The 25,579-nt window shown below is 27.6% G+C and overlaps 1 protein-coding gene across 3 annotated transcripts in view; it reads right to left on the reverse strand.

Moving 5' to 3' along the window:
• Positions 1-1,296: 1,296 nt before the first annotated feature.
• The window catches only part of aus (argus), a 111,593-nt gene continuing 87,310 nt past the window's right edge, over positions 1,297-25,579 (reverse strand). Inside the window, exons 5-15 of one of the 3 annotated variants that reach the window (XM_065516513.1) lie at positions 6,034-6,147; positions 5,826-5,963; positions 5,620-5,757; positions 5,457-5,560; positions 5,221-5,348; positions 5,043-5,162; positions 4,834-4,979; positions 4,591-4,765; positions 4,164-4,519; positions 1,735-1,932; positions 1,297-1,669 (exon numbers count right to left, since the gene is read on the reverse strand). In XM_065516513.1, the coding sequence (XP_065372585.1) occupies positions 1,554-1,669; positions 1,735-1,932; positions 4,164-4,519; positions 4,591-4,765; positions 4,834-4,979; positions 5,043-5,162; positions 5,221-5,348; positions 5,457-5,560; positions 5,620-5,757; positions 5,826-5,963; positions 6,034-6,147 (1,733 nt within the window). In that variant the 3' untranslated portion in view covers positions 1,297-1,553. Of the gene's footprint in view, positions 1,670-1,734; positions 1,933-4,163; positions 4,520-4,590; positions 4,766-4,833; positions 4,980-5,042; positions 5,163-5,220; positions 5,349-5,456; positions 5,561-5,619; positions 5,758-5,825; positions 5,964-6,033; positions 6,155-25,579 lie in introns of all 3 variants that reach the window. The other 2 variants (XM_065516511.1, XM_065516512.1) reach the window with 2 other exon arrangements.

A 25,579-nucleotide genomic window follows, 5' to 3' on the forward strand; every position in this document is an offset into this window, starting at 1 on the left:
ATGAATTGGTTCCAAAGTAAAACCATCACTTTGCTGAACAAATCTTTTGGTGACCGAATTATCTCAAGAAATTGGCCTGTGAATTGACCACCTCGTTCGTGTGATTTGTGGGGGTACGTAAAATCTCTTGTCTATGCTGATAAACCATTAACGATTGATCATTTAGAAGCCAACATTCGAAGCACTATTGACGAAATAAGACCGGCTATGTTCGAAAAATTGGTATCTTTAAACAAGTGAAAAGTCTGGTTTTCAAATATTTTCAAATGGTCCTTTGTGGCAAATTGAAAATTTGAGTGAATGAAACTGTTACCATCAAAATAATAAGAAAATATAAACAGAATGTGAATAAAGCAGTCTAAAGGATTGGTAAATCCAATTTTGTTTTATCTTGTTTTGTTTTAAATTTAAATAGACATTAATAAGCTTAAAGCTTCTTACAAATCGTATAACAATGCAGTGTAGTTTGTGTTTTTTTTTGTATTTATTTAAATATTTATTTTTTAAAGTTTCAATTGAAATAATAATCATAATAAAATAAAGTTTAAATAAGTTTAGCATACATTTTGTAATGTTTTAATGATTTTTTTGTTTTTTTTTGTTTTTTAGTTTTGTAATATATAAAGCTTATAAATATATATAAAAAATGTTAGTTACATAATTCTTCTTTTATAAAAAAAATTAAACACAAATTATATATTAATTATATGGTTATAAACATTTGAATTAAAATTATAAACTGAAATGATAATGTTAATACACACAGCAAAGTTTTTATTTATTATTTTTTTATAATTAATTTTATTTTAATGTTTTGTGCAAAACCTTTTTATTTTTATTTTTTCTTTTAATTTTAAGTTATTTAACAAAAACACACAATTTATTTACAAAATATTTGAATATTTTTGTTTAATTATTATTTAATATTTACAATCAATCACTTGGTTTTAGGGTTAAAGGAGTATACAACATTTAGTTTTATTTTAATTTTTTTATAATTTAAGTTTAATAATTATTGACATTTATTACTTATAAAAAAAATCAAAAAATCAGAGCTTTTTTTTCATCTTAATTTTATTATTTATTTCATTAATAACACAATTTTTTGTTGGTTTATTTTTAATATATTATATTTTTTTTAATGCAAACTTTTTGTTTTTTTTTTAGGTATTTACATTTATTCTTATTTTTATATTTTTACTTTAGTCTCATTTTAAAATTTTAAATTTTTTTTAGTTTTAAATTTCTATATAATTCTGTTTTTTTGGAAATTTTTATTAAAAAACTTTTTGGAGGTGCAATTTCTGTTTTAGTTCTTAAATTAAAAAAAAATGGTTTCTGGTTTTGTTGTGTTTTTAACATGTGAGTTTGTTTTTGCAAATTAATTTTTCAGTTTTTTGTTTTTTGAAATATATATTTTGTTAATTTTTAAAGATTGAAAACTTTTTTCTTTCTTCTTTTGTTTTTACTATGTATGTATATGTCAGCTTATTTCGTTAAATGCTTATACTTAAGTCTAGATTATGTTGAAGCGAAGTTTCTTAGTTACGAAATCATCTTTGTATGGGCAATTGACTCAAAAATGTTATTAATATGGTGGCCAGCAGCAAGTTAAACCAACTGACTACGGGCATGGTGGGGGAGTGGGAGCCGGTTTCACCGCATTTACCTAAAATCATTAAAGTAAAGTAATTCATTAACTTTTAATTTATTTGAGTTTTTTTTAATACTTACCAAATATTGATAAATTGGCCACTAAATGATGTTCGGGTGGCTTTAGTGTGCCTCGATAGCAGGCATCTCCCACCACCAGTTTGGCTGAGGTGCCTTCGGTCGGCCGATAGCTTATGCAAACACCATGCTTAGTACCTTTATGTCTGGCAATTATGTAGACCGTACTATTCTCGGACCAAGAACCATGACAGGAATATTCTGTAAGGAGATAAAAAAAGAACAATTGTAAATAACATATCAAATTGAGTGCGAAGGACCATATTTTTTAAAATATAATTTATAGATTTATAAAATTGTAGAATTAGAAGATACCAGAGAAATGTTTATACAAACAATCAAAATGCTATACGTCCCAGCAGTTTTACCATGTATCCCTTAGAGACAGTAATTGTCATTAATGTCTGACCACTCCAAGATCTGGTTGACTCCAATTGATATTTTTTGGGTCATTTGATATATATGTGCTCTTTGTAGTGCAGAGAGAAGTTAATCGTTACAGGTAATCTAACGTGAAGTCAATTGTCACTTAAGCGTCTCTAAGTAATCTAGAGTGTAGTCACTTTAAACGATTTGTGAGTAATTCGTACAAACTGGTTTTATACAAATTGAATTGTTATAAGTCTCATACAGATTATTTTCTTTTTGCTCAAGTATACTTAGCATGAAGTCAATTGACACTTAAGTGTCTCAACGTAACCTAGAGTGTAGTCACTTTAAACGTTTATTTTGTACTGCACTTTAGAAAGTAGTTTTTGCTCACCAAAGCCTATGACGAATATGTTATATCTGTTTCAATATACTACAGAAGGTTTGTGCGGTTCAGAAGTAGTTATTTTAACACGGAAGACAAAAATCGCCCAGGCTAGTCAAAAAGGTCTGAAGAATTAGAGGAATTACTTCAAATGTTTGCAAGCAGCAAAATTCACTAAAAAGCAGGGAAATTGGGTCTCATACGTATTGAAACGGAGAGACCATGAAAGACGATTTTGCATGCCGGAAATGATGTTTGAACGCTATAAAAGAAAATAATTTTTGCACCGAATCATTATTAGCGATGGAAAATGGATCATTTACGATAACCCGAAGCGTTGGAGATCGTATGTGAAGCCCTGCCAACCAACCGAATCGACAGCAAAGCCAAACATCCATGGCGCTAAGGTAAGGCTTTGTATTTGGTGTGAGCAAAAGGGTCCTATCTATTATGAGCTGTTGAAATCTGACCAGACCATCACAGGGAACCTGTACCGAACGCAACTGATTCGTTTGAAGCGATAATTGGACGAAAAACGCCCAGACATGAAACCGTAATATTCCATAATAACAACGCTAGGCAACCTGTTGCAATACCTGTTAAAAACTATTTAGAAAGAAGTGGTTGGGAAGTTTTGTCTCACCCGCCTTATAGTCTAGACCTTGCCCCGTCCGACTACTATTTGTTTCGATCGATATAGAACGCTGTCTCTGGGATACGCTTCACTTCAGAACAGAGTATCCGAAACTAGCTTGATTCGTTCTTTGGTCTCAAAAGATGAGCAGTTCTTTTGACTGGGAATCCATATGTTCCCAGAAGGAAAAGATCATAGCTAACAATGGTCAATACTTTAAATAAATTTATATTGTACAAATGTTTCAAAATAAAAGTGAACATTTTTTAAAACTTCTGCATTCTCAAGTCACACCCAACCAATGTTTCTCATTGCTACAGTGCTCCTTCTGTCAGGAGTAAGTCGAGACACTCCAAAATAGTCTTTGAAGCACCGGCCATATATGAGAGTTGTATTCCATTTTCGGTCGGATATAGGAGGTGTAAATGGTAAGGATATCAAATGGAGTGAAGTATTTCCTACATCGCTTTAAAAAATCGAGTCATTTGAATGCTCCTTTGACACATGAAAACTATGTTAAGTTCAGCGAACATCACTAAATACTCATGTCTAGAACATCAAGAGCTTCTGATTCTTTGATATTTCCACCGGCCATGGAAGCAGATGAAGCAACATGATCTGTCGTGCGTTTGAATGTTGGCATACAACATTCCTTTAATGAATTGGAATGGCAAATCTGGCTGTCATCTGCAAAAGAATAGATGGATGTTTGACTAATAAGGTCTAGAGAACTGAACAGCAAGGTAGGAGCAAGAACGTATCCTTACGGTAACCCATATTAAAACCATAAACTCGTCTGATGTTATCCCATCTATAACAAGTCGTATAGTGCGAACTCACAGGATACTCTAAATAAATCGAGAGAAATTATCACCGAAGTAGAAGGTATCCTTACGGTACTCTAGATTAAAATCTTAAACTCGTCTGATTAGATCCTCGTATAGTACAATCTCTGAGGAAGCTCGATATAAATTATCACCGATTTCAGTTTCACATACCAAGTAAAAAATATAAATTTTTTCCAACACAATTTCATAAACTCACCTTCATCACCCTCATCATTGCACAATGGGCGCACATCAATCACATTCGCCTCCGTGCAGCCCACCCACAACTGACGTTGGGCCTTATAGTTTGTAACACATTCAGGAACATTGCGTCTACTCCTTAATCTAGTATCACTACCGGGATTCTGAACGAAACCAACATTAGTGCTATTACCCACCACCAAAATTTCTTGGGTGGTCTTGGCTGCTTGTGTTTGATTTGTATCTGAAGTGGCCAAAGGAGTAACCGTACTAGAAGCATCACGGCGTGAACGTATAGGAAGACCACGGGTATTCGAATGCCAGGCATTCTTTTCATCATGCTGGGAATTGCGGAAACTAAGGGAGCTGTGTCTAATAAGTAAAAAGAAATAAAGAGAAAATATTAGTTTAGGTTAAAAAGAAAGTTTATTTTAGTTATTTACCTTTTATGCAAATACTCTCGCCCTCCTGGGCCTTCATACTGGTGATGATGATTGTGTAGGCCATGTACCTTATTGTGATTACGTTTATGTCTAGTGGTCAAGTAAGGAGGACCTATAGCACCTCTTAGACTGTATAAACCTTCCATGGGGCAAATTTGAGGATCAGGATTAGAGGCTGGGATATAGAGATAGAAAAATGCATTAAATTTAAATGATTCTAGCATCAAAATTTAAACAACTTACCCAATAATGTTATATAGGGAGTTTTATTGATATCGAAATGATCGGGGGCACAGGCATCTTCTAGTCGCGAGGCTGGCTTACCCGTTTGTATTTCAATGACATGTGTATCACGGCGATAAAACATCATGCACATAAATCCGGATTGACTGTAAATGTAATAAAATTATTTAATTTTAGGTGTCTTAGAAGGGATTAAAAAAGTAACCCACCATCCTGTGGTATAGTGTACAACCGACATCATTTCCGTGGAGGTTTGTTTATTGATTTGCTCGCACAATGCTCGAGTTTCCATGTAACCATTGGGTTTGATAATGTGTATGGAACCATCACTATTTAAAATGTATGGAATTAGTAAGTAAAATATTGTATGTTTTTAAGAACACTTACTTTGAATGATAATTGTAGACCGCATTTCCCATTAATACATGCCAATGTCGGGGACCTTTGAACCATACCGGGAAGTCACATCTCTCGGTGACGGGCGGTTTGCGCAAGGACATTATACGGGATCCCACCTGAAAGATAAAAGGTAATTAAACATTAATTGCTAACAGTGCAGAGTCATTAAATTTGAGTTTTTGGAGTTTTGGATTTGGATATTGTAAAATATTTCCTTTACTTACCTCTGCACTATCCAACCCATTACAGGTAGCATCTCCCGATTGTGCCAATTTGTACTCCGCATCTTTGGAAGTGGACATACTGGGTCCAGCAAAGTGGCCAAGATCTATAAGAATTATTTGTTATGAAAACATCTACATGTGGTAACTGTTTTGAAAAACTTACCCATTAATGAGGATATTTTCTCATAGACAAAACAACGATAACGTTCCTCATTCGATATGGCATGATGATGCGACACTAAACCCACCAAATAACGAGAATTACCATCTTTCCAAGTAGCCAGACAAGTGAGTTCCTCCACTAGAAACGAAAACCAGAAATTAATTAAAAATTTAGCTCAACTACCAGTCAGATATTTAATAGCTTACCCGTGCTTTCTGTACCCACAACATCTGGACAGGCCTGAAAACTTAATAACAAACGACTGTCTTCGGTGCAACTTTCAATATTGGAAACAGGACTTTTACACTCGCCATTGCCTCGGTTATAAGTGAAGATAAATGGGCCTATGGATATGAAATATAAAACCTTAACAATTTGTACTTTGACTACATCAATTTAAAGTTTAATTATTACCTTTTAGAGGACATTTCACTGGTTCAGCACTCTCTCTAAATAGTGAGTATAATAATGCATCACCTGGTATTTGATCACAGAGATTCTGTAACGTTTCACGACCCTTGCAAAAGTCTGGGGGACATAAAGATTTTTAAGCAAACACGAAGAAATAAATGAAAATAGATTAATGCACAATTTTCCAAAACAGGTTTCATTTAAAACAAATAATACAAATATTAAATAATTAAAAAAATAATGAAGAAAAAAAAACATTAAAAACTATTTTTCATTTATCTAAGGAAATTATTTATGATTCATTTTATTTCTCTTAATATTAAAGGGTTCATTGATATTTAATATTCGTTTTTTTATACTAAAAGTTCTCCTTTGTTCGGTACTTTTACATTTTTGATTGATTGTAAAAGAAATAAATAAATAGTTTTTCTTTCATTTTTATCAAAAGGGCAACATATTTATACTTCTTTTAATTCTTCTTATATATTTTTTTTGTTTTGTTTAATTAAGATAAGGAAACTAGAAACTTTTTACTTTGAATCATAAATACAAGATAAATATTTATAAATGAAAAATAGTTGGAGAAAAATAAAATAATAAAGCACTAATAAATTAAACAAACAAATGAACAGTACAACAATAATAAAAATAAAAATAATAATAACAAAAAAAGTATTAAACATAAAAACTAATAAATAAATCAAACAACAATTTCTGTTTATTATTTATTTTCTGTAAAGTAAAGTTTTGTAGTAAAATGAAATTATATTTGAAATTTATACTTGTGTTCCCGTGTAAACGAGTATAAAAAAAAACAACGAAATATAAGTAACAACAAAAATATATATAAATAAATATGTATTTTTACTTTTATATATTTTGTTTAATCAAAATATAATTTAAATAAACAATAAATGAATGAACTAGATTGAACTGAAGCCAAACACGATTTTCTACAGAGGTTACACAGAGAGTTTTAATAAGGGAAGGTAAGCTAATGGGGGAAGATAGAGACTTCATATAAGAGTTATTGTACTAGTGAAGTCAACCATTTGTGCGGAAATTTTGGGGGTAGTCTTAGTATAAGAGATTAATCTTCAGTCTAGGTATAAGATTTGAGTTTTTATATAAGACTTTAAACTAAGTATAAGAGTTGTATACTATTTTTTAATATTGTATAAGACTTTAGTCTTAGTATAAGACTTTAGTCTTAGTATAAGACTTTAGTCTTAGTATAAGACTTTAGTCTTAGTATAAGACTTTAGTCTTAGTATAAGACTAAATATTTTTAAATATTGTATAAGACTTTAGTCTTAGTATAAGACTTTAGTCTTAGTATAAGACTTTAGTCTTAGTATAAGACTTTAGTCTTAGTATAAGACTTTAGTCTTAGTATAAGACTTTAGTCTTGGTATAAGACTTTAGTCTTAGTATAAGACTTTAGTCTTAGTATAAGACTTTAGTCTTAGTATAAGACTTTAGTCTTAGTATAATACTTTAGTCTTAGTATAAGACTTTAGTCTTAGTATAAGACTTTAGTCTTAGTATAAGACTTTAGTCTTAGTATAAGACTTTAGTCTTAGTATAAGACTGTAGTCTTAGTATAAGACTCTAGTCTTAGTATAAGGCTTTGGTCTTAGTATAAGGCTTTGGTCTTAGTATAAGGCTTTGGTCTTAGTATAAGACTTTAGTCTTAGTATAAGGCTTTAGTCTTAGTATAAGACTTTAGTCTTAGTATAAGTCTTTAGTCTTAGTATAAGTCTTAGTATAAGACTTTAGTCTTAGTATAAGACTTTAGTCTTAGTATAAGATTTTAGTCTTAGTATAAGACTGTAGTCTTAGTATAAGACTTTAGTCTTAGTATAAGACTTTAGTCTTAGTATAAGACTTTAGTCTTAGTATAAGACTTTAGTCTTAGTATAAGACTTTAGTCTTAGTATAAGACTTTAGTGTTCGTAGATCTATTATAAGACGGTATTCTGAATTATCTGAGTATAAATATAATTATCTGGTTATAAATAGTCTAACAGAATTCTGATTGTTAACCGGTATTTTGAATTGCCTGAGTATAAGACGAAAGTTCGAGTATAAGACGGAAGTCTGAAAATAAGACGGTATTCTGTGTTGTATGACTATAAAACGGTAGTCTGTGTATAAGACCGAGGTTTGTCTGAATTGACGGAGTATAAGAGGAAAGTTTGAGTATAAGACAGTCTGGGTATAAATAGTCTGAGTGTATGACAGAAGTCTGATTGTTAAACGGTAATTTGAATTGACTGAGTATAAGACGAAAGTTCGAGTATAAGACGGAAGTCTGATTATAAGACGGTATTCTGAATTGACTGAGTATAAAACAGAAGTCTAAGTATAAGACGGTAGTCTGTGTTATCGAGGTATAAGACATATGTTTGATTATAAATCGCCAGTCTGAGTATAAGTCTGCTTTCAGCAAGGTATTCTGAGATGTCTGAGTATAAGACAGAACACGGAGTATATAACGGTACTCTAATTATAAGATATTATTCTAAATTGTCTGAGTATAAGATGGAAGTTTGAGTATAAGAAGGTATTTTGAGTTGGCTGAGTATAACTTATACTGTATAAAACATATGTCTAAGACGCTATAAAAAGTATAAGACGGTAGTTTGAATTGTCTGATTATAGACTTCTGTAAGTCTGAGCATAAGACGGTAGTCTGAGTTGTCTCAGTATAAGACGGATGCCTGAGTTGTCTGAGTATAAAACGGAATTCTGAGAATGAGACTGATGTAGTCTGATTATAAGACGGTATTCTGAATTGTGGGAATATAAGAAGGAAATTTGAATATAAGACATATGACTGAGTATAAGACAGAAGTCTAATTATAACACGGTATTCTGAGTAGGCTGAGTATAAGACGGTAGTCTGAGTATAAAACTTGAGAGTTGTCTGAGAATAATACGTTAGCCTGAGTTGTATAGACGGTCCGAGTATCAAACATAATTCTATTTATTTAAATATGAGCATAATACGGACTTCTGTATTAAATGAAAATCTGGGTATTAGACGTTAGATGGTAAAGGGAGTAGGCCAAGTATAAGACCCAGCAATGTGTGTATCTGATTTACAACACATTGGGTTTGTAAATAGGTCATATACGTAGAAGTAATTGTATACCAGAAGTATAACAGTTTATACTATTTAATATATTTCTGTAATCTATATTATGCCCTTGTTAGGAATACTTCCCCTAATGTAAAATAACTTTCAACATGAATAAACAAGAATTTTTAAATAAACAACCAAACAACAAACCGAGCCAGCGACCACGCATTTTGTAATGCGAACGAGCAATCATTATTATTGAACATAAAATCCAATAATCGTATCAAATTTATCGATATTTATCACAGTGTTGAACTCATGACGAGCTGATGTTGGTTGGTTGGTTGGTTTTATTGTTGATGACGCCAAATGTCATTGGCACTTTATTTACACTATTGATTTCGATTTGTTTACCATTTTAATTATTTTTATAGAACGATGAAATCAATGCACACTCACACAATAAATATGTAAAACATTGAAATAATTCGTTCAAAAAATTTTAATTTGTAATAAAAATTCGAGTGTTATAAACAATTTTTATTTTGAAAAACAACATTTTGTTATTGTTTGTGGCTGGCTAATGTTTATGATGTTTGGCTTGGTATCATTTTTCATTCTTTTATTGTTTTATTTAATTAATTTGTAGAAATTTGTCATGAAATTCCACAGATTTATTTATGTTTTTTTGTTTTTTTTTTTGGGGGAAAAAATAAATTTTTAATTAAAATAAATTGAAAAAAAAAACTTAAAAAACACGTTCATTTTCTAAACAAAATAGTTTTGTTTATAATATTTTTTTGCTTTTGTTTATGTTAAAATATTTAACAACAAAAAAAAATGGTATTAATTGTTAATTTATGCAAAATATGTTTAAATTATAGAAATTCTAAAGCTAGAAATGCAGAAATAATAGAAAAATAAAAAAGTTATTAATAAAATTTATAAAAATTATTAAAGTAAAAATGTTTGTAGAGTAACCCCATATTTTATTATATTATAAAGAATTTTTAAAAATTTTGTATGAAAATACTATGAATAAGGGGTGAAAAGTGATTTCTAAAATAAGGGGATTAGTTTAGTTTTGATTTAAAGTTGTTTCCAAAACTTATGTTTCGGATTTAAAAAAAACTTTAAAAGCTTTCCACACTTCAAAGCTTTTCACTAAATAAGCGAAAATTCTTAAGTTTTAAAAGTTTTTATTAATATTATAAAGCTTTTCTTTATAACGCTCTTCCTAAGTTTTGAAAGTTTTTTTAATATTATAACTATTATAAAGCCCTAACTTAAGTTCTTTAAGTTCCCCTTATATTTTTAAACTATTATTGAGAAACTTTTTTTTTGGAACGAACTTTTTAATAGGGCTTTTTACTAGTTTGAAGGGATTTAATGATCTTTGAATAAATTTTAATTTGATTATAAACGTCTTGGAATTTTTTTTAATTTAAAAGCTTTCCTCAATTTTCATATTAAATAAGCAGCAAATCTTAAGTTTTGAAAACTTATATTAAAATTTTAGTATAAAAAGCTTTTAAAGTTAAATTTTTAAACAAAGTTTAAAAAGCTTTTTTCTATCATTTTAAATTTAAAGTCTTAAGATTTTTAAACGAAATGTGTAAAAGTCGTTTAGAACTGAAAGCTGTTTATATTAAAAGCTTTAAATGTAGTTCATTAAGTTAGCTTCAATAGCTTTTGTAAACTTTTCGCTGTTAAATACTAAGCAAGATAAGGAAATAAAAGGATTTCTAAATATTTTAATTCTAAATTAACACATTTTAGAATTTATGTATTTAAATTTTTGTTTTTAAAATACCTTTTAAAACAAAATATTACTTAAATTTCATATTTTGCTTTAATTTTTTTATATGCTTTAAATATTTATGAATTTTTTTTTAATATCCTAAAAATGCTGAATAAGTCTATATAAATAAAATGAATTTGATGACCATTTTAATTATCTACAAACATTTTTACGAGCCGTTTTTTCGGTAATAAAACAAAAATATAAAATTGCATTTTTATTTTTGGTTGACAAACAAAAAATGACAATAACAACGATGAAATTAAAACATTTTATGACAAAAAGGGTCCTCTCTTTTTTTGTTCATAAATTTTAGTATTTTATTCACTAAATAGAAGTACACAGATGAAAACTTAAAAATAAATCTTATATTTAATGATATAAATTTATTACATTTCATTTAATAAAGACAGATAGATAGAGAGACAGAGAGAGAGAAAAAACATTGAATTTAATTACACAACACTGCAAGCATTCTTTAGAGAAAAACGAAAATGAAAATAAAAATTACGACATTAAATGATAAGATTTTTGTATTTCAAATAATAAAATACAAGATGGTATTTTCGTTTTTTGCACAACAAAAAAAAAGGCTTTTTTAATATAAATTTACAAGAAAATATATTAAAACTCACGTACACACACACAGACAAATATAAACAGGAAGTAGAAAATAAAAACGGAAACTTCAAGGTATGCTCAAGCTCATTTGTAAATTGAAAAATTTTCTTTTATTTACGGCGAAAATGAAAGGAATATTTAGTTACTCTTTCACACAAAAACACACACACTCAGCCAAAGGAAGACAGACAGAGCGAGAGAAAGAGTAGGAAAACAAATAGAAATAAAAACTACTAAATTAAGCAATGAATTTACAATACCAACAACAACAAACAAACAAAAAAACACAAAGTCATACAAAAAATATAACAGTATTAATGTTTGTGTAAATGTTGTGAGCATCACTTCTACTCTCTCAAACACACTCCCTCCCTCCCCATTTTCACCCGATAGGAAACACATAAAAACCAAATAAAAGTCTCAAGTAAAAAATAGTGCTGAGTCTACTAACAAAACAAACTAAAAGAAAGAAAAAAAATTATTTAACAAACTAAATGAAAAATGATGAAGGATTCTTCTGTTGTTGTGGATGCTGCTGCTGGATTCATACAACAACAAAAAAGCACAACAACCAACAGCAGCGGCAGCCAACTGAAGACGAACAATAATTTAGTAAAAAAGAATGGAAAAATGAATTACAAGAGAAATAGAAATAATACAGCAACAAAAAAAAAACTGATTACAATGAAAATGTTTTTGCTATTAAAGCAACACTATGCCAACAACAGCGACAGGAACAGGAATAAAACAACAATACCAACAAAACAAAAAAAGGCAACTCGTCAAAAGGTTAAAAGCAATAACAATAATAACAACAAATACAACAGCACAAAAAGACATTAACTAAACAGTGTTCTAAAAGTATGTTGTCATTAATATTCCAATTTGTTTAAAATAATTTTTTATGAAAAAATATTAAGATTTTTTAATAATCTCGTCTAGAAAATTTTTTGGAAAATCAAATATAAACGTTCTAATTTTAACAAATTAGTTGCGAAATTTTAAACATCGTTGATCACTTGTTTAAACAATTTTTTGATATATTTTTTAATTATTCTCGAGTTATGGTGAAACATGTGTAATTTTCAATATATCGTTTTATATCCAGAACCAGAGTCTATTAAAAAACAGGTAATTTATATTCATAGAATCTGTTTATGACAATTATCTAAATTGAAATACGCCGCAGTAAGCAATATCAATTAATCGCAATCAAGTAATCGCAATTAAGTATTTTCAAGGAATTTTTCATGATATCTAGGCTGTAATGAGCCTTGTCATATGTTGTAATTAAATATGACTGTAATTAGACGACAATGGGATTTATGTTCAATTCACAATTAACATGTCATATTGTCATAATGTCCTAATATATCACGACTCGGCGGCTCGTCTTAACAGACTCTTGGGCGTTCGGCGTAGGTCTCTGCTAGTCTCTTGCTTGAAAGGTAAAAACAACATTTTCAAACCATTGTGAAACATTAGCACATTATGACAATATGACATAAGAGACCTTGTGAATTAGAACAATTGTCGAGTTCTCAATACATAAACAATGTTTTCGAAAATACTAAACTTTAGCTGTGGATAGATTTTTCCTCTAGGCTTATAAAATAGTGTTATCTAGATCAGTAATCCTCAAAACCTATGTGCTGTGCATTTCCTATGTATTGATCTCACACTAACATACGACGACGTCGCAAAGTATTCAAAGGTATGTTTTGCTCTAATTTACACCAATAATTATTATAACTTTCTACTTCCACATGAGCTGCCCCAGTAACTACAAGGGTGGGTCAAAAAGTCCATGACTTTTTGAATGAAATATAGATTTTTGGATTACAGCTCTATAAAGTGCATATATGCACTTTGTCCAACGTTTCTCCAATTTTTTTATTCCTTCCAAAAAATAAGATTTGTCGAGGTCATGAAAATAGGTATTTTTTGTGATATGATTTCATCGTTGAAGTCAAATCTCTTTCCGCCTAGATATTTCTTCAGGTTTGGAAACCAGAAATAGTCTCTCGGGGATAAATTCGGAGAATTTCGTAGCCTAATTCATGGATTTTTGCTGGAAAGCTTTCTCATACCCAAGTGATCATTCTAAATTGCAACCACTGAGCCATGTGAGATGCCTATGGCTTCCACAATCTTTCGACCTTTCATTATCCGATCGTACAACACCATATTGTGATTGTTTTTCAATTGTTTCGGTTTTAGAGACCTCAACTGGGCGTCCAAAATTTTCGCCATCTTCCGTGCTTGTACGGCTTGTACGAAATTCAGTAAACCACTTTTTATACCCTACACCACCATAGTGGGGAGGGTATTATGCGTTTGTGCAGATGTTTGTAACGCCCAAAAATATTAGTCTAACACCCACCTTAAAGTATACCGATCGACTTAGAATCACTTTCTGAGTCGATTAAACGATGTCCGTCCGTCCGTCCGTCCGTCCGTCTGGTTGGCTGGCTGGCTGGCTGGCTGGCTGGCTGGCTGTCCATGTAAACCTTGTGCGCAGAGTACAGGTCGCAATTTTGAAGATATTTCGATAAAATTTGGTACATATTACTTTTTCGGCCCAAGGACCAAGCCTATTGAAACTGGCTGAAATCGGTCCATTATTTCACCTAGCCCCCATACAAATGTCCCCTCGACTTTAGACTTTATCGGTCATAAATGTTTAATTTATCTATGTATCTACACAAATTTCGCCCCAAATAAGTTTTATATATACAAAATTCATGTCACCAAATTTTGTTACGATCGGTCCATAATTAGTCATAGCTCCCATATAGACCCGCTTCCGAAAATCACTTTAACCTGCATAAATCGCTTAAAAATGTTGGTATACACACAAAATTCAACATAGTTAACTTTAATATAGACATAAATCACACAACCTAATTTTATGGTGATCGGTCCATAATTGGTCATAGCTCCCATATAAGGCCCACTTCCGAAAATCACTCAAAAATATAAACTATTGATATTTTAAAAGAAAAATATTTTTACTCATTTACTTGGTGTAGGGTATTATATGGTCGGGCTTGACCGACCATACTTTCTTACTTGTTTACCATTGATATTGATGGTGCAGAGTTCCTTTAGTATTTATCTAGCTTCACCTTGGTATTAATGAGGAGACGGAATTCAAATTTTCCCCATTTCTCCTCAAGTCACGGAATTCACATTTCCCCAATTTCTCTTCAAGTCACGAGGAAGTCTGCTTTCAATGGCTGTCAAACACAAACTAAACTACGCAACTTTTTCAAATTTTGGCAGTCAACTGACAGATGCCTGTTGACTGAAGCAGTTAAGAGCAGTGAAATTAAAAAAGTCGTGGACTTATTGACCCACTATTGTATTTTGGCTTTGTGATCTATGATGTATTAAATAAAACAATTCTATCTATTTTGATCATTGATTCGACTAGATTTCTATGCATAACAAAAATAAAATGGCTGTTGTATTAAGTGTGTCAATCACTGATCCAGATCGAAAGATTTCAAGTGATAGCTTGCAATGCCCTGTGCTAATATTTCTGAATTAGGTTAAAATCCGCTTTATACGATCTCCGATCCAATAGATCCTGCACATACCACTGAATGTTCTCCTAGTATACACGAACGTCCATCATTCAAATGTATCAACTATCGTAGCTAGGATGACTCATGCCATGACACATTCGTTTGCTCATGTAGAAGGCGTTCGGAAGAAATTAGCATTTCATAGAATTTTCAATTAGCACCAACCGAACTAAAGTTGCGTTGTCAGTTTCCAAATTGGTATTACAGATGGCAACTGGCAGCTGTAATTTTCTGTTGCGAAATTGGCAACCAGAAATTTGTGGTTGCCTTCGGGCAATGCAAATGAAGTTTGATTGTCATTCATAATCTACTCATAATATGTCATCAATTGTCAGAAGTTCATACAAATATTTGGTTTAGGATTAGGCTTAAAATGCCCGAAGTTTCACCCATTAAACAGTCGAGACCTTCATATTAGGACTTGATGAAACCTGTCAACTTTTTAGAACACAAAATCAAAATTTTTGATATTTGACAAATTATTGGTATGTTTTTATTTTTTACATAAAATTTCCAAGGAGCATCAACAGAGATACGAACATGTCAAGAATTCATCAACATATTTTGTTTTTGGATTAGGATTAAAATGCTTGAAAACTCTTAACTGGCTGATTTCGGGCAAAACTTAGCTCAATGTCGAAACCAAAACATTTAACCAAAAAGGACAATAATTGAGATTTTGTTAGAGAAATGGAAAGTTTTTTTAAAAACTTTTAGTAAAGCAATGAAATTTAAAAACCATGTTGAACTGAACTGAAAATTTTTCTAAAATTTAGACTATTTAATTCTAATTATTACCCAGCAGTTAAACAAGTAGTCAATGTATCCCTTATTGCTGATTCCAATTTATATAATTTGACACGTTTGTGCTTTTTATAGTGTAGATAGATGTTAATTGGTTACTTCACACATCCCAGGTAATCTAGTGTGAAGACAATTGTCAGGTAAGTGTATCTAAGTCATCTAGAGTGTAGTCTCTTTAAACGTTAATAGTGTACTGCATTTCTTTATGAGTAGTTCGATCTAATTCTCATACAGTTTCTCTTCTTTTTGCTTAAGTTTACTGACATTCCATGTAACCTAGGTGAAGTCAATTGTCACTTTAGTGTCTGTAAGTACCCAAAAGTTTAGTTACTTTAAACATTTATTTTATTCAGCACTTTAGAAAGTAGTAAGAAGTAAAATTGGAGAGATGTCGGAGAAAGGTTTGTTTATGAGCTATCGGTTATTATACTGTGAGATATGAGATATCTTTTTAATTGACTATTTGAGGTCAATTAACTAGTTGTCACCCTAAATAATAGTTAAAATCACTAATTCGGGACAGTCTCCTAGAACTGCTGGGTAGTTTATTAAAAAGGTTTCGGATTAGCCTGATTATTGGCCCCTTATAAAAATGAAATAAATGCATTTGCTACAATCTTGGAAACATTGTAAATCTGGTGAAATACTTGTGAAAATTAAAGTATTGAAAAATATGTGCAATCAATCAATTCTTTAAAAACTCTGTTTAAAATTTAAAAACTTTGATTTTACTTAAAATCTAGCACTATTCTGGGAAAATATATCCCAAAACTTTAATGTTTAGTCTCCAAAGAGCTGTAATACAAAAGAGTGTTTTATTTTTTCTATAAATTAAACAGGATTAATGGTGATGTGAAGAAGTATACCAAAAACGGAAGGTATTTTAAATATACAACAGAAAAAATCTCTAAATATTAGAGAAAAATATTAAAATAAAGAATATTAAATAACAAAAAAAAGGGAATAAAAGTGTCAAGGGAGAAGAGAGAACCACATGAGAAGGGAAATGCTCTTATTATAGTGCTTAATGTTACTACTCATGTTGTTGTTGTTGTTGACGATGATGTTGATGGAGATGAAGATGAAGAGCAGTTATAGTGAGGTTTTTCTATGAGTAAGTGTGTGTGTGTGTGTAAGAGGGGGTGGGGGATGGCTGGGTTTGGTTTGGTTGATATGCGTGTTTATGTGTGTAAAGTTGAGCTTTAGTTGGGTTGGTGGGGGATGTTTGAGCTGTCTGGTTGTTGGTAGAGCTTGAATATTGTATAGGATTTGCAGGAAATTGCTGTTGTTGTTGCTGTTGTTATTGTAAAAAGGGTTTTTGCTGGTACGTACATATTTGGAATGGTTTTCTATTTTCTATTTTACATTTAGATAGAATGAAAGAAAAACTACATTTCAATCAGTAGAAATAATATGTATTTACTTGTGTTGTTTTTTATTTTTTTGAACAGCAGCAGCAACAACATACAATTCAAATGAAAATAAAATATAAAATGGATGATGGTAAATGAAAGTTTTCTCAAGTATAAAACACTACTAATACTAATATACACAAATACACACACACATACAGCAACTACAACGACAAAGCTTTTACTGGGTAAAAAAAAAGTACAAAAAAAAATATATTTTTTCTATAAAAACAGTAGGAAAAACATCAACAATTTATTGTAAAACATTTTAGATCAAACCACAACGCATTTGAATACGAAAATAAAAAATAAAAAACTGAAATTGAAACAAAATAAAAACTATTAAAAAGATTTTCTTAAACAGAAAAAATTAATATAAATAAATAATTTAAAATTGTGTTTTGTTGTTTAAAACACAGATACACACACACATACAAAGACACACTTTAATTAAACAATAACTACCACAACATTTACAGTTTACATACAGAACATTAAGTAAAAAGAGAGAGAGAGATAAAGAGAGAGAGTTAAAGAAATCAATTGGAAAAATTACAAAAAATATTAAATAAAATACAGAAATTGTTGTTTCACACATCAATAATAAATAAATTATAACAAAAAAAATAAATAAATAAATAAAAACATAAAAAGACAACACAACAAATAAAACGTTAATACATTTAAAAATGGTTACAAAAATGAGACAAATATAATAATTAATTAATTAATTAAATTTTTCTTTTGGTTTTTGTTTTAGATATTTTATACAATACTAGCGGTCACCGGGCAGCCCATCCCAACATTTCGTGTTCTTTTATTAATTTATTAAAACTTGAATAGTTACTGGATTTTTTATTTTTTTTTTTTTGGTTTTTCTTGCTAGAAAACGCCTTTATTTTTGGTTTAAAACGTTTTTTGTTTCTGCATTTTGGGTTTTAATTAATTTTTATTAAAAAAACGTCTATATTGTTTTTTAAAAAGTTTTAGTTTTTAGTTTAAATAATATTTATATTTTTATATTTTATTTAAAAATATTCAATAATTATAAAATTATAATTGAAATTTGTTGAAATTTATAAATATATACAATAAATTAAATGAAAGAAAAGCATTTTTTATATATTTATAATAAATATTAATTATAATTTGCAGTGTATTTGCATTGAAAAGAAGAATAAAGAAACTTGAAAAATTTTTATTTACAAAAATTATAATTTAATCAACCGAAAGGAAAAAAACAATTAATTGAAAACCATAATAATTCTGTACAAAAATACTTTGAATATATTTTACAAGTGAGTGAGTTTTTGAGCAGAGAATAATTAAATGAGTAAAATGAGTTTTATTTATGTACAAACAAATGTTTTTCTTTTGTAATTTTTTAACTACTAAAAAAGGTTCAACAATTAATAATAATAATAATAAAGTAAACAAAAATTTAACAAAATTTAAAAAATAAATGAAATTCAATTTAATTACCATTATTAAGGACAGTTTGATTTTTACATTATAAATATGATATGTTATAAGAATTTGTAGGACAAATAAGTTACAAAGTGCTTTTATATAAAGACTAAGGTGACATTTTAACTACTCTCCACCAACATTTTTAAGATTTCATAAAGGTTGTACTTTCAAGCAGGCCTCAACTATTTTGCTATAATTGTATTCAATTTTCAAATATTGATTTGCTTATACAAAACTTTTGCACCAGCAAATATCATTAGCTATTAAGTTGTTCAAAATTTGCATATAATTATTTGATTATAAACAAAATTTTTTGATTTTTTAAATCACCATGTTACAAAAAGCGAGATTTAATTAAAACTGTCATATTTAAAAATAAATCTCTGAAATATTCCTAAAAGTTTAACAAAATTCAAAATTTTTTGCATTGCTCAAAAGCACCATTTTAAAAACATAGAAATATTCCTTACCAGCTTAAAAATAGACAAATTTAATATAAATTAAAAAAAATTTCCAAAAGTACCTTTTCTTGTCATACATACATTTTTTACAAAAAGTACTTTTTTACAGGAAGTACTTTTTTTACAAAAAGTACTACTTGGAAATCTATCATCTGAAATAGTACTAAAATATTACAAGTTTATCAAAAATTGTTCTAACAATTTCTAAAAAGGTACTATTTTTCAAAAACTTTATTTCCTTTTCAAAGTTTTCCGAAAAGTTTAAACTTTGAAGGTTTTTTACAGTTTTATTTTTCATTATTAAACCATTATTTTTAAAAAAAAAGTACCATATTTTAAAAAAATACCGTTTTTTAAAAAAAGTAACTTTTTAAAAATAGGAATTTTTTTTTAAAAATAGGAAATTTTTTTTAAAAAAAGTAAAAATTTTTTTAAAAAAATTAAAATTTTTTAGTAACATTTTTTAAAAAAAGTAAAATTTTTTTTAAAAAAATTAAAATTTTTTAGAAAAAATTTTTTTTTTTAAATTATTATTTTTAGTACATTTCATAAAAAAGTACCATAATTGGAAGACTTTTATTTTAAACAAGTTTTTCAAAAATTGTACCATTTTTTAAAAAAGTACAATCTTAAACAAGTTTTTCAAAAATTGTTAACAAATTTCAGAAAAAGTACTTTTTTAAAATATGTACAAAAAAATTCAAAAAAGGATTATTTTTAAAATGTTTACGAAAAGAAATTAATTTTCCACAAAAAGATACTTTTAGCAAGTTTTTTAAAATTTTTAAATCATTCTATTGTTTTAAAAAGTATTTTCTAATAAGTACCATACAAGTACCATTTCAAAGTTTTTTAATCAATCGATTTTTTTAAAAAGTACTATTTTCTAAAAGTACCTTTATTAAAAAAGTACCTATTTTTGAATCATCCTAAAAATGTACTGCACTCACTCAAAAATGTACTGCACTTGGCACAGTCACCAGTACTAGTGACTAATTATAACCCAGATAAGTCTACTATTGACGATAGTACTACTGACTAGGTACTTCTCTTGGGACCATATGTAGACATTGGAACCAGATACACACTAGTACATTTTAGTAATTCTTGTCTACACTTTTGGTACTTTTCTGAAGTAATATTTGACGTTTTATTAAAAAAAAAATTTTAAAAAAGGTACGAATTCATAATAGTTGGAAGAGACGTCCTCAAATTCATGTTATTTTTTACGCATCAAAGACAAATTTCAAAATGTAGACGCTTTGTTGACAATGTCGCCAAAAAGTCACCCAAATAGTTGACAAAACAGGCTCACATATTTCGTACCAACATTTTTCAAAAGTACTTTTTCATAACCAGTAAAAAATGTTCATAAAAAGTTCTTTTTTTTTAACAATTTTTGAATAGCTATTTTCGAATAGTAAAAATTAAAATTTTCCAAAAATTTAAAATTTTTAAATTTTTGAATAGCTATTTTCGAATAGTAAAAATTAAAATTTTCCAAAATATTTAAAATTTTTCAAAAGTACTATTTTTGCCAAATATTGTATAAACTTCTCTCAAATGTTTTAAAATATATTTGAACAAGTTTTTTCTTAAAATATTATAGACTTATCGACAAAAGCTTAAAAAGCTTTTTTAGTTTTCTATAGTCACAAAAAAGTACCTTTTTTAAGACTAGCCTTCAAGGTGTAACAAAGGGTAAAAAGTATAATTTACTGTATATTTTTTTAAATTAATGATCTACAGTGTAAAAATTTAAAATCTAGATTTCATTGTGGACTCCTTAAAGTAGAATTTTAAAATTAAGGACTTTTTGGGTACCCTTGTTTTAAAAAAAAGTACTATTTAAAATATGTTTTGTATATCCTAAACAAATTTAATTTCCATAAAACACTATCTTAGAATTTTAGTCTTTATAATTGATAATAGTTTGTTTTTATAAAAAAGTACTTTTACAAAAAGTACCTTTTTAAAAAATTACTTTTTTTAAAAAGTACTTTTACAAAATCTTAGTTTTATAAAAAGTTTTCTTATCAAAAGGTATTTTAAAAAAGTACTTATGTGAAAAGTACATAAAATACATACAAAAAATATTGAAATTAATTCCAAAAATAAAAAATACTCCTTTGTCTTTTAGATTAAATCAAATTAAAATAAAAATGTAACACTTTTTTACTCATTTAATATTCACTCATCATTAACCAAAAAAAAAAAACTAAAAAACAAAAGTTGTGTAGTTTTATTTATATTATAACATTTTGAAAATCCAAAAGTAAAACGAAACAAAGAAACCAAAATTGTAATAGAAATTACCAGTCAGTCATCACTCTAACAGTAATAATCATAATTATAATAAACATAAACATAATTATAATAATGTAATGATAATAATTACATAATTATACAATAACAAAGATAATGGATTAAGTGAATGAATGAATGAATGAATTGAATGACAAAAAACAAACCAAAAGAGATTATAATAATTAAATTGTATTAACAGAGATTTTCCCAAAGTAATGAAATGAAATCGAAAGTAAAACTTGATATAACATGAAAATTATAAATAAAAATGTTTATACACACAAAGAAAAATTAACTGAAACTGTTAAAAAAAAAATCATAAACCTGTGTGTTTGTAATATTTACAATGTATTCGTTTTCACTTTTCGTTATAAAACACTGTACAATTTGATATTTTGCATTATAAAAAAAATAACAAAATAAACAAATTATTTATTAAAAAAAAGACTGTAGGTAAAAAACCATATTTACTACAATATATTTACAAAGTGAATGAAAATGTTTAATAAAAAAACAAATAAATAAATAAATATTTATGAAAAAGATTTTTTAATAAATTATTATTATTATTTACATTTCGATTTAATAAAATTCGTTATAAATATTTTGTTTTTTGCATTAAATATTTATTAACTCAAAAAAAAAATAAGGATTAAAATTTATTTAGTATTATTTTTTGTTGTTGACAGTGTGAATGTGGTGTGTTTTGTTTGTGGATTTTGAAAGAAAGGATTAAATAAATTAAATTTTTTTATATAACAGTTTTAATTTGTTTTAAATTTTTAGGAATTTTTAGGTAAAAAGTACACAAAAATGTACTTTTTTCCCAAAATTTTAATTTTATTTAAAATATGGGATAAAACGTGGGATAAATAATTGTTTGTAACATTTAAAATAGATCCAAATAAGAACAGTAGTTATTCCAAAAAGTACTTTTAGTAGTTTTTCCAAAAAATTCTTAATAGTACAGTTTTAAAAAAAATCTTTTTCATGTTTTTCAAAAAAGTCTCCAAATTTTTTAATAAAATTACTTTATATGCAGTTTTTCAAAAAATAACTTTTTGTAGATTTTCAAAAAGTAAGTAGTTTTTAAGAAAGTACTTTTTAGTAGTTTTCAAAAAAAGTACTTTTTAGCAGTTTTTCAAAGAAGTATTTTTTGGTAGTTTTTTTAATAAAACTACCAAAAAGTACTTTTTTTGGAAAACTACTAAAAAGTACTCTCTAAATACTTAATTTTTTGAAAATCTACAAAACAAATCGAGTAGTTTTTCAAAAAAGTACCTTTAATTAGTTTTAAAAAAAAAGTATTTTTTAGTTGTTTCTCAAAAAAGTACTTTTAAGAAAGTACTTTTTAGTAGTTTTTAAAAAAAGTACTTTTTAGCAGTTTTTCAAAGAAGTATTTTTTGGTAGTTTTTTTAATAAAACTACCAAAAAGTACTTTTTTTGGAAAACTACTAAAAAGTACTCTCTAAATACTTAATTTTTTGAAAATCTACAAAACAAATCGAGTAGTTTTTCAAAAAAGTACCTTTAATTAGTTTTAAAAAAAAAGTATTTTTTAGTTGTTTCTCAAAAAAGTACTTTTTAGTACTTATTCAAAAGAGTACTTTTTAATTTTTTGAAAATCTACAAAACAAATCTAGTAGTTTTTCAAAAAAGTACCTTTTGGTAGTTTATAAAAAAGTACTTTTTAGTGCTTATTCAAAAAAGTACATTCTAGTGCTTATTCAAAAAAGTACTTTTTAGTACTTATTCTAAAGAGTACTTTTTAGTACATATTAAAAATAGTACTTGTTAGTACTTATTTAAATAAAAACTTTTTAGAATTTATTAAAAAAGTACTTTTTAGTAGTTTTTCAAAAAAGTATTTTTTAGTTTTTCATAAAAATAAGTACTAAAGTACGTATAAGTACAAGTACTTGAATAAGTACTAAAGTACGTATTCAAAAAAGTACTTTAGTACTTATTCAAAAAAATACTTTTTAGAACTTATTCAAAAAAGTACTTTTTAGTACATATTCAAAAAAGTAATTTTTAGTACTTATTCAAAAAGTACTTTTTAGTACTTATTCAAAAAAGTACTTTTAAGTACTTATTCAAAAAAGTACTTTTTAGTACTTATTCAAAAAAGTACTTTTTAGTACTTATTCAAAAAAGTACTTTTTAGTACTTATTCACAAAAGTACTTTTTAGTACTTATTCAAAAAAGTACTTTTTAGTACTTATTCAAAAAAGTACTTTTTAGTACTTCTTCAAAAAAGTACTTTTTAGTACTTATTCAAAAAAGTACTTTTTAGTACTTATTAAAAAAAGTACTTTTTAGTACTTATTCAAAAAAGTACTTTTTAGTACTTATTCAAAAAAGTACTTTTTAGTACTTATTCAAAAAAGTACTTTTTAGTACTTATTCAAAAAAGTAGTTTTGCAAAAAATTTACTTTTTAGTAGTTTTTCACAAAAGTACATTTTAGTACTTATTAAAGGAAGTACTTTTTAGTTCTTATTCAAAAAAGTACTTTATAGTAGTTTTTCAAAAATGTATTACTTTTTAGTAGTTTTTTGAAGTTCTTTTTAATCGTTTTTGAAAAAAGTACTTTTTGGTAGTTTTTCATAAAAGTACTTTTTAATATTTTTTCCATTAAATCACATTTTGGTAGTTTTTCAAAAAAAATATTTTTGTATTGTCTTTTTTTAAGCCAAAAATTTGACTTTAAAAATAAAAATATAAAATTTTGAAAATATCACATTTAACCTTTTAAAGTTTTACTTTTTGCCATCAATTTAGTTATTATTTATTCTATTTGAAGGAAAAAAAGCTCATTTATGTATGAAAAGTATCAAAAACTTAAATAAAATCCAATTTAATTTAGTTTAAAAATTTTTGATTCAGATAATGACAATACTATGAAAACCAAGCAGATCGCATATTACCTAATATAACATCATCAGGAAGTTATGAAAAATCCTACAGTATTGCATACATATTGATAAATTTAAGAAAACATAACGAAAATCCCCCACAAAAAAAGCTAAAATATTACAACAGCAACCACCTTTAACTATGAAACAGAAACATAAAAAATTTAAAAAAATATATATTTTGTATTTATTTAATAGAATGTGTGATTTTCGTCATATTTGTTCACATTCATGTTCCATAAATATGCAGATAAATTCAAACAAACACTTGTAAATAGTATTGAAATCGCCTTGACTCGTCTCAACTGAACTGAACTCGTAACGCCTCGCCCTCTATCATCATAAAAATTCACATATTCGTTGAGCTTACATCCAACCCAACCCATCCACCCATAATGTCCTTAAACCACCCTGACTGACTGAATGAATGGCTAAAGCAAATGTGGAAGAGTGGCCTGAGTAGTCAAGTGTTGTGTGGCGGAGGGGGTGGGGTTTGGTGCACGAAGTTGTATGAATATTATTTTTATGATTTTTATTATAGTTTTTTTTTTTGCTTTTTTGCAAAATAGTATTTTTTTTGTTTGCTGTTGTACTATTTGTATTTCTTTAGAATTTAATACTATAAATATGTAAAAACTTTATTTTATTATCTAGTGTTTTTTTTTCCTCCGGTTTTTTCGGGTGTATTTATCGATTTGTTTAGTGTCTTTGGGGGAACCACTGGTTGGAAGGATCTTTAAAGAATGTATTCAATATTCGTTTTGTAGCTGGAATTTATTTAAGTTAGTTCGTACTAAAAATATTTTTTATACAAGAAATTAGGACTACATACATTTAATGCTAATTTAATTTAGTACATACCTTGTTTAGTACTAAATTTATTTAGTACCAACATTAATTCATACTAAAATTGTTATTTACTAAATTTATGTATTTAATAATAGAATTATTTAGTACTAAATTTCTGAAGTACTAAATTAAATTTATTTAGTACCAAATGTATTAAGTACTAAAATTAGTTTATACCTCATTTAATTAGGATAATTAAACTAAAAGTATTTAATAAACCCTAAATTTATT

The sequence above is a fragment of the Calliphora vicina genome, chromosome 1 (genome assembly GCF_958450345.1).
Source record: "Calliphora vicina chromosome 1, idCalVici1.1, whole genome shotgun sequence".
NCBI lineage: Eukaryota > Metazoa > Arthropoda > Insecta > Diptera > Calliphoridae > Calliphora > Calliphora vicina.